A 9,675-nucleotide genomic window follows, 5' to 3' on the forward strand; every position below is an offset into this window, starting at 1 on the left:
CTAAGAGGTCAAGTAAAAACAATAAACAATGCTAAAAAAATATAAATTTAAAATATGTAACACATAAAAAACCTAAAAGTTCAAATCACCCTCCATTCACCTTATTGAAAATAAAATAATAAAAAATATACACATATTTGGTGTTGCCGCTTTCAGAAATGCCCGATCTCTCAAGATATCAATTAATCTGATCAGTACAAGGAATGAATAAAAACATCAGCTCGAGACTCACAAAAGAAGTGATCACAGAGCCCCAGATCCCAAAAAAATAAAAATATGGGGCTCCAAAAATGGCGGCAAAATTGCAATTCTTTTTATTTTACAAAACTCAATTTTTTTTCACCACTTAAAAAAACTCGACATGTTTGGGATCCATGAACTCGTACCGCCCGGGGAAATCATAATGCCCGGTCAGTGTTACCATATAGTAAGCGTGTTAAATAAAAATCCCAATAAAAAAAAATCGTGCAATTGCACTTTTTTTTGCAATTTCACCGTACTTGGAATTTATTTCCTGTTTTCCAGTACAATATGGGGCAGAATGAATGGCGTCATTCACAAGTAAAAATACAAAGTCCTGTAAAAAACAAACCATTATATGGCAATATTTATGGAAAAATAAAAAAAGTTATGGCTCTCGGAAGAAGAGGAGGAAAAACAAATCTGAAAAATGATAAATTGCCCAGAGGTGAAGGGGTTAAAGGCGTTATTTGTAGAGCCCCATGTGAACGGTGCTCTGCGTGTGATCGACCACAGCTGCATTCACATGGTGTCTTCAGAGCTCCGATTCTCGGGATGGTGGGGGTCTCAGCGGTCAGATCCGCAGCGCACAGAAAGTCACCGCCATACAGAGGACAAGTGATAACCGCCAAACGTGGGATAAATAAGATTTAACCCCTTCACCCCCGGCCCATTTTCACCTTCCTGATTTAGCCCATTTTTTGCAGCTCTTCCCAGTGTCACTTTATGAGGTTATATCTCTGAAGCTTCATCGGATCCCGGTGATTCTGAGACTGTTTTTGTGACATACTGGACTTCACAATATTGGTAAATTTAGGACGATATTTTTTGCGTTTATTTGTCAGAATATCTGAAATTTGCAGAAAAATATCACAATTTTCAAACTTTGAATGTTTCGTCCCTTAGACCAGAGCGTTCTGTCACACACAATAGTGACTACATCACTTTTCCCTCTCATTACTTTACAGCATCACAATGTTTGTAGTTTTTTCGGTTAGGAAATTATCAGGGGTTAAAGTTCATCAATAATTTTTCATTTTTCCAACAAAATTTACAAAATCATTTTTTTTTAGGGACCACATCACATATGAAGTGACTTTGAGGAACCGAGGTGACAGAAAATACCCCAAAGTGACCCCATTCAAAAAGTGCACCCCTCACACTGCTCAAAACCCCATCTGAGAAATGTATTAACCCTTCAGGTGCCTCACAGGAACTGAAGCAATGTGGAAGGGAAAAAAAATGAAAATTTAACTTTTTCCTGCAAATTTTTTATTTTAGCCCCAAATCTTTCATTTTCACAAGGCTAAGAAGAGAAAATGCACCATAACATTAGTTGTGTAATTTCTCCTGAGTACAGAGATACCTCATATGTGGAGGAAATCTACTGTTTGGACGCACGGCAGGACTTGGAAGGGAAGGCGCATCATCTGAATTTTTGAACTCTAAATTGTCTGGAATCACTAGCGGATGCCATGTCGCATTTGGAGACCCTTTGAGGGGCCTAAATAGTGGAGCTCCCCCACAAGTGACCCCATTTTGGGAACTAGACCCCTCAAAGAATTTATCTAGATGTTTGGTGAGCACCTTGAACCCTCAGGGGCTTCACAGAAGTTTATAACTTTGAGCTGTGAAAATGAAAAATACATTTTGGCCACAGAAATGTTGTATTAACCCAAAGCTTTCATTTTCACAAGAGTCACAGGAGTCAATGGACCATACAATCTGTTGTGCAATTTCTCCTGAGTATGCCAATACCGATTATGGAACTGTACTGGAGAGGCTTATATATGTCAACGTAACGGTCATAGGCCATGGACATCAAGAACCTAGGTTTAATGCTGGAGAATAAATGAAGGAGGATCTGTAAAGCTCAATACACATAGAGATGATCTTCTCCAATGCCATGGAGCAAAGGACAAGAATGTGCGGAGGTCAGAGCGGCCCCTGTGGAGAGACCTTCAGGCTGCTGGAGGCTTAACTCTATGAAACTCAACCAAAAATGACAATAAGTGATTCGGAAAACATTATTCTCCCCAACAAATTGTACTTTTAGAACAAAGGAGTTTATAGTAAAACTCATACAGTATGCCAGCACCAAGAAGTCACCGATCGTCTAATCAACTCAAAAATGACCCTATTACCCGGCTCCAGCCAGTTTGGACCCCGCTCCTTCTTCTTCCACCCACGGTATCAAACTCCAAAACATGTCAAACTGAAACTGGGGCAAAGCGTCAGCCACTGGACTGGTACCCCTGACACATATAGCTGCCGAGGGATTATGGGAAAACCTGCGCGTTCGCGCCTGAGGCCATGGGGCAGACATTTTTTTTGGCTAATCACATAAATCGAATTGTTACTTGCATCAATTGTTACTTGCACCACCATTTGGGTGGTCGGCACAAAGTCACAGAGTCATGTCAGATATTGACCTTGGATTAACGTCCCCACTTCAAGTCTATGTGTCCAGGATAAGCTCAGGCAGCAGTCGGTGCCCCCTGGGTGCCGGCCATAATTTGAGGAGTATTTGATAGGAACATTTGGACAACCGTCTATTTTTTTTTTCATCTGGGGAAAGCTGATGAGAATCGGTCGTTTTGTGTACAAGAGAAATCGTGGAATCTGGCAGGTTCTAAATAGTGATGAGTGGACACGAGCATATTCGGGTTCTTCAGTTTCTGCCAGACTTTAAAACAAAGTTTGGTTTGGGACCTGAACTTGACCCTGTACACCGAACACCAAATAAATCAATAGAGACCCAAAATTGTGTGCTATAAAATGGCTGTAAAATGGTCGCAGTAGGAGCCAGAGGGCGTCAAAAAAGAAGCAAAATGGGGGTAAGAGCAGGAAAATCGCCCTGCAAGCAAATGTGAACAGCGAAATGACTTAAAGGGCTTCTGTCAACAGAGCAATTATGGTTACATACTAAGTAAATGAAGAAACGAAAAGTTAACAGGAACATAACAGAGACTGATTTCAAAGATTCTCCACAGACCAACAATCTTCAAAAAGGCCCCTACAGACCCTGTATTCCCAGTTCACGTGCAAAGCCTACATTATCAGAGTTCCTCCACAGAGCAACCATTTTCAAAAAGGTCCTTCAAAACCTGTATTCTCCCACAAAGTTCGCCCACACAGCCTTGTATTGACAGAGTTACCCACAGAGCAACAATAATAACAAAAGCCCCCTACATAGTGGGTTTTCAGAGTTGACCCACACAGCCTTTTATGACAGAGTTCCCTCAGAGATCAAGAACTCTCAAAAAGGTCCCTTCAGAGCCTATATTCCCAGATCTTCCCCACAGCCCTGTATTGGCAGAGTTCTCCTAGAGAGCAACAATTCTCAAAAAGGTCCCTTCAGAGCCTGTATTCCCAGTTTACTCACACAGCCAAGACTGGCAGAGTTCCCCCAAATTTCAACAATTTTCAAAAAGGCCCCTACAGAGCCTGTATTGCCAGTTCTCCCACACAGCCTATATTTGGCAGAGTATCCCCACTAAACAACAATTTTCAAAAAGGCTCCTACAGAACCCTTATTTCCAGTTTACCCACAAAGTCAATATTGGCACAGTTTCCCCACAGAGAAACAATTTTTCTAAAGGCCCCCACAGACCTTTTATTCCCAGTTCACCTACACAGCCCTTTATTGGCAGAGTTCTCACACAGAGCAGCAATTCTCAAAAAGGTCCCTTAAAAGCCTGTATTCCCAGTTCATCTACACAGCCCTGTATTGCATAGTTTACCCACAAAGCAACAAGTTTAACAATAGGCCCCTACATAGCCTGTTTTCAAAGTTGACCCACACAGCCTATCATGGCAGCATTCCCCCACAGATCAAAAAATCTCAAAAATGCACCTTCCCCTCCAAAGTCAAGATTTCCAGTGTTCCCCAGAAAGAGCAAGAGGTTTCACAAAAGGCTCCTATATAACCTGTTTTCAGAGGTGACACACAGCCTATTATGGCAGAGCTCTCCACAGAGAATCATCTCCCAAAATGGTCCCTGCAGAGCTTGTATTCCCAGTTCACCCACACTGTCAAGAATGGCAGAGTTTCCCCATGGAGCACCAATTTTCAACACAGACCCTACAGAACCTGTATTCCCAGTTCACCCATGAAGCTCTGAATTGGCATAGTTTCCCCAAAGAGCAATTTTTCTGAAAAAAAGTCTATACAGAGCTTGAATTGCCAGTTTACCTACAGTCAAGATTGGCCCAGTTCCCTCACAGAGCAACTAATTCAATAAAAGGCCCCTACAGACCCTGTATTCCCAGTACACCCACACCGCCAAGATCGGAAGAGTTCCCATAAAGAGCGAAACATTTAACAAAAGGCCTTTATGTAGCCTGTTTTCAAATTTGAACCATAAAGTAAAGATTGTCAGATTTCCACCACAGAGCACCAATTTTAAAAAAAGGCCCCTACAGAGCCTGTATTCCCAGTTCACTCACACAGTCAAGATTGGCAGAGTATCCCCATAGAGCAGCCATTTTAAAAAAGGCACTTACAGATAATGTATTCTTCTAATTACAGAGTCCCCTATCACCACCATATGTCTGTCTTCTATTTATAGAGCCCCCTACCACCACCATATGTCAGTCCCCTTCTTTTAGAGCCCCCTACCAGCACCATCTGTCTGTCCCCTTCTTTTAGAGCCCCCTACCACCACCATCTGTCCGCCCTTCCTATTTCTCCCCATCTTACAGCAGCCATTTTCCTGGTTGCTAGGAGCGACGTCCTGCTGTAGTGATCCTGGGCCTCGGCCTGCAGCCCTCATATCAGCCGCACAGGCGGATATGCGAGGTTGTGGCAGGTCAGGACTGGGCTCTGCAGGGAAGCAGATCTGGTCAGCTATGGCAGGGACACGGTAAAGAGGCACACACAGGATTACAGTCCTAAAAATATCAGTGTTTTATTCACATTGATTCAAACAGAAAAAACACACGGCCTTACCTCAGCCAGGAATGTGAAGGCAACGTCCACCTTGCCATACAGCAGAGCACAGGTCCTGGTGGTGCCAGTCCATTCAGGTACTATATACCATTCCCACAGAACCTTTCCAGCCCAACCGCCCACCACAGTGAGAGGTTCTGGCTGCCCCTTTATGCTGTGCTAATCCTGCAGCTGTGCACCTCAGGCACTGCCCCAATCAGTGGATCAGTGAAGGTTCTGGCCAGGGTTTGACCTCTCCTGCTGCTCACGACTTTGGTAGGAGGAATATATCTCCCATCCACCACCATACCCCTCACTGCATCACAGCTCCCTGACATGATCCCCCTACCCCTTCTACTGTTACCCAGCTACCTGCCTCTGGGTCCTGATCTTCTCCACCTCCTCCATCCTCCATAGCATTGGCCTCAGCAGAGCCGCTCAGTGAGCTCTAAACTCCTCTCCAGGTTTGCAATGCTCCTGAGTGTGGTGAGCGGTATATTTAGATCCATTACCTGGGCTTCCACATATGTAACACACTGACATCAAGTGCAGATATAGTCACCCTGGAACTGCTGCTCACGGCATGAAACATCTCATAAGACGCACATCTAGGAGCACTTAACGCAGCCCTCACTCCCACCCAGCAGTCCTCACTTGGTGTAGCTCGAACTTGTAGTTCTCCAACCAGCAAAGTACAAAGTATTACAAAACATATGGATTCAGTGGGATATGTAGAAACAATCTACAGTTAGCACTCGTCAGATAAAAAAAAGGCTGTCAGGAAGGTGAAAACACAGGGTTAATTACTAACGTCATTAATTTTCAAATGAAGAACACAAGCACTCCGGCTCTGCAGGGTGTCACTAATGGCGGCTGGTCACCATTAATATCTGATATTCTGAGGACACTTGGACATTACTACGTTTGGGTTTGTGTTAGGAAATGTGAAGGATTGGCTGCAGTCCTAGGAGACCCCAGAGCGTTACACGGACAACTTGAGTTTTCAAATTGGTCTGAATTAAATTTTTTAGATGAATCGAACAAAATCTAAATTTAACAAAATTGACTCATCTTTTCTGCTGATACCAGAGATCCAGCCACTTACTATACAGAGAAAACTGCCCACATGCCGCGATCTCTCAGTGCCCTGGTTCCATCATGTGGCCGCTCTATACACTAATTTTTTGATTGTCACTGGAAGAAGCCACCAGGAGATAGACGTTCTTCCACTGCTTACATAAGTTTTCTTAAGAACCTTTAGAACTTATCCACCTGAAGATCGCTCGACTTCTCCCCATATGATGGCTGCCCTCCATATTTAAGGGTCCCTCCAGTTTCTGAAGATCTATAAGTGGTCCTCTAAAGATGGGGCCTGCTATTATGTTGTCACTGCAGCTTGTCCTTACTAAGTGATGTTTAGACCCAAGATAATGTCGCGGGCTGGGAGGGGACGCTGCACTCACCACAATCGAGTCCGGCGCTGCTGCTGCTCGGTGGCTCGAGCGGTGGGCCGGATCCGGGGACTCGAGCAGCGCTCCTTGCCCGTGAGTGAAAAGGGTGGTTTGTTGGTGTTTGGGATGTCGGTTTGTGACGCCACCCGCGGTTGTGGTGAGGTTGGGGGCACCACCGCTGCTCTGTACGGGGATCCCGGGAGCGATGACAGGGAGCAGCTGGGATGTTTCTCTCCCCTCCGTGGGTAGGGGGATTTTGTTAGTCCCGGGGCTCGGAGTTATTGTCTGTTTGGTGGATTGCGGGGCCTGGCCAGGTGCAGGGTCGCCGGGCAGCGCAGTGCCAGATGGCACGGTGGTACTTACTCAGCCAGTAACGCACACGGAGTCTCTTGTAAAACAAACGGCTGGATGGACGAGTCCCACAGACGGCTGCGGCGGTCACTCCCGGTCGGTTGGCGGTAACGGTCTCTCCCTGCACCGGTGTTATGTTCTCGGCCCCGATGGCTTCCCACCGGTAACCCGCTCCCCAGCGGTGTGTTGGCTAAGGGAGCCCCTTTTGTTGCCCGCAGGCTCTGGCCCTGGGAGCTCTAGCTCTGGCTGTAGCTTTATCTCCCTCGCGGTTTGGACGGTTGCCTTCAGTCGGGTCTTTATTGCTGGGAAACCCCGGAGGTTCCCGTCGCTGACGGATTTGACCGGTTTAACGGTGACTCCTAGCCTGGTCGGGGTCCGTAGGCCCTGCCAGATGGTGCTGGCTTCTCTTCGCTCCCCGGTCCGGTACCGGCGGGCCACCGCCCGTCCCTGGTCCTTACGGTTGTGCGTCAATCGGCCTCTCCTGCAGACGGTCACCACCGTCTGCCAACCTTGCTGTATGTACCCGGGCCACGTACCCGGACACGGTCAGTCTGCTCCTCCACTACTACCTCCTTCAACTTCAAACTCTCCTACTCAACTGCCCTTCTTTCCCGCCTCCAGGACTGTGAACTCATCAGTGGGAGGAGCCAACCACCTGGCTCCGCCCCACCTGGTGTGGATATCAGTCCCTGGAGGGAGGCAACAAGGATTTGTGTGTGTGTGGCTGGTGTGGCTAACCGGGGTGTGGGGTGTGTTGTTGCAGTACCTGTGACATCCTGGCTTGTAACACACACAATATTGAGTTTAAGCTTAGTTCGTCCCCATCATCTCCAGGTTTCCTATACACATTTGGTAATAACGGAGACAAATCGGTTTCTATATTTTTCCTACTGTGTTTTTATTCTTGGTCTATAAGTAGTAGAAATCAGAAGCAATAAATATCCTTAAGACTTCGCTAAAAAAGCATACATGAAGGTTTATAATCCATGTCACATATAATCCGGCCAAAAAATCAAATTCTCCTTGCAGGAAGAGTAACTAACTTTCCTCGGGTGACTCCACCATGGACATTGGATCAGTCCCTGGACTTATTATCGGTATGTAGAATGAGAATCATCCTAACGTTTCCATATTATTTTCCAGATCTCCTCACGGATCAGGGTTGTCTTCATCCCATAGACCACTGGATTGAGCATGGGTGGAACCAAGAGGTACATATCAGAGAAGATAATGTGGATGTATGGAGGAATCTTCTTGCCATATCGATGGGATAAGAATGAAAATATGGCCATGGTGTAGAAGCTTAGCAACACAGAGATATGAGGGGTACAGGTATGAAATGCTTTCTGACGAGCCTCTTTAGACGGTAGGCGGAAGACGGCATTGAAAATCATGACATATGATAAAAAGATACAGAACAAGTCAACTCCCAGAATGCTGAAGGCCACAAACAGTCCAAATATACTATTCACTCGGATGTCGGCGGCGGCGAGCTTCACCACTGCCATGTGCTCACAGTACGAATGCTCAATCACGTTGGTCTTGAATGCAGAAAACATCTTTATCATAATAATACAAGGACCGACCAGAACAACCGCCCTGACCAGAAACACGATGACCAGCCAGAGTATCACACTGGGGGTGATTATGGAGCTGTACTGGAGAGGCTTATATATGGCAACGTAACGGTCATAAGCCATGGACAGCAACAGCCCAGATTCAATGCTGGAGAAGGAATGAATGAAGAACATCTGCAGAAGACATCCATTCAAGCTGATGGCTTTATTATTGAACCAGAAGATGGACAATATTTTCGGGGCAGAACTTGTACAAAGGAGACTGTCATTAAGTGCTAGCATGGAGAGGAATATAAACATTGGCTGGTGGAGTTTTGGAGACACAAAGATGACAGCCATCACCAGGAGGTTTCCAACCAAAGCAAATATATAGATGATGCAGAAAGGGATTGAGATCCAGAAATGATCATGCTCTAATCCGGGAATACCAACCAGCAAGAAGTAGGAGGGATAGAAGGAGGAATTCACCATCGTCGCCTGCATCTCCTGCAAAACGCGAGCTCCGGACATCACTTTCTCCTCTCGTCTTAGCTGTACAAACCATAAGTGGTCCTGAAGATGATACAGTAAACTTATTCAGTATCAACTGATGACATGGAGCTAGAATATTGCCCTAGAATATGTGGTAGATGAAGGAAGACATAACAGAAGCCTTCCGCCTCTTCTCTATGGCTTCTCTGTGTTCCCCTAACCCTGATCTTAGCACTCAAACACGGGCACTGACTCTTCAAAGAAGTTCTTAACCTGAATGGCCAGTAAAGATGTCTACAGTGTGATTGATATCTGATAGCAAATTGGGCTACTTATGGGTATGGATCATCAGAGGGTGAACCTACAATGGAGAAGATATGGACGGGAATCACAGAGCTTTGTGCTGTTGCTGTGTAAAAGTCAGATATCAAGTACACTGGAGAGGAGAATGAGCGACAACACACTATTTCCTAAATGTTCGGTCATTGTGTCGTCCTATGTGATTATATCCTAACATGAGGACACTTGCAGGATTTTCCGCTGATTTCATAAATTGAATTTATTGTAAATCGCATAATAAAAACTTAATAAATGAGATAAATGTAAAAGACATGGATCACAATTAGAGAACACGTTCATATTCCTGCAAGTTATT

General features: G+C 45.3%; 1 protein-coding gene across 1 annotated transcript; it reads right to left on the reverse strand.

The window, feature by feature from the left end:
- Positions 1-8,090: 8,090 nt before the first annotated feature.
- Positions 8,091-9,020, reverse strand: LOC142290120 (olfactory receptor 52A1-like). The gene has a single exon (XM_075334052.1). The coding sequence runs from the start codon at positions 9,018-9,020 to the stop codon at positions 8,091-8,093; it is 930 nt and encodes a 309-aa protein (XP_075190167.1).
- Between the last annotated feature and the right edge of the window lie 655 nt (positions 9,021-9,675).

The sequence above is a fragment of the Anomaloglossus baeobatrachus genome, chromosome 2 (genome assembly GCF_048569485.1).
Source record: "Anomaloglossus baeobatrachus isolate aAnoBae1 chromosome 2, aAnoBae1.hap1, whole genome shotgun sequence".
NCBI classification, from domain to species: domain Eukaryota; kingdom Metazoa; phylum Chordata; class Amphibia; order Anura; family Aromobatidae; genus Anomaloglossus; species Anomaloglossus baeobatrachus.

Bases quoted from the DNA above. Each gene is read 5' to 3' on its own strand.
- LOC142290120 (XM_075334052.1), bottom strand. From the start codon at position 9,020: ATGGTGAATTCCTCCTTCTATCCCTCCTACTTCTTGCTGGTTGGTATT.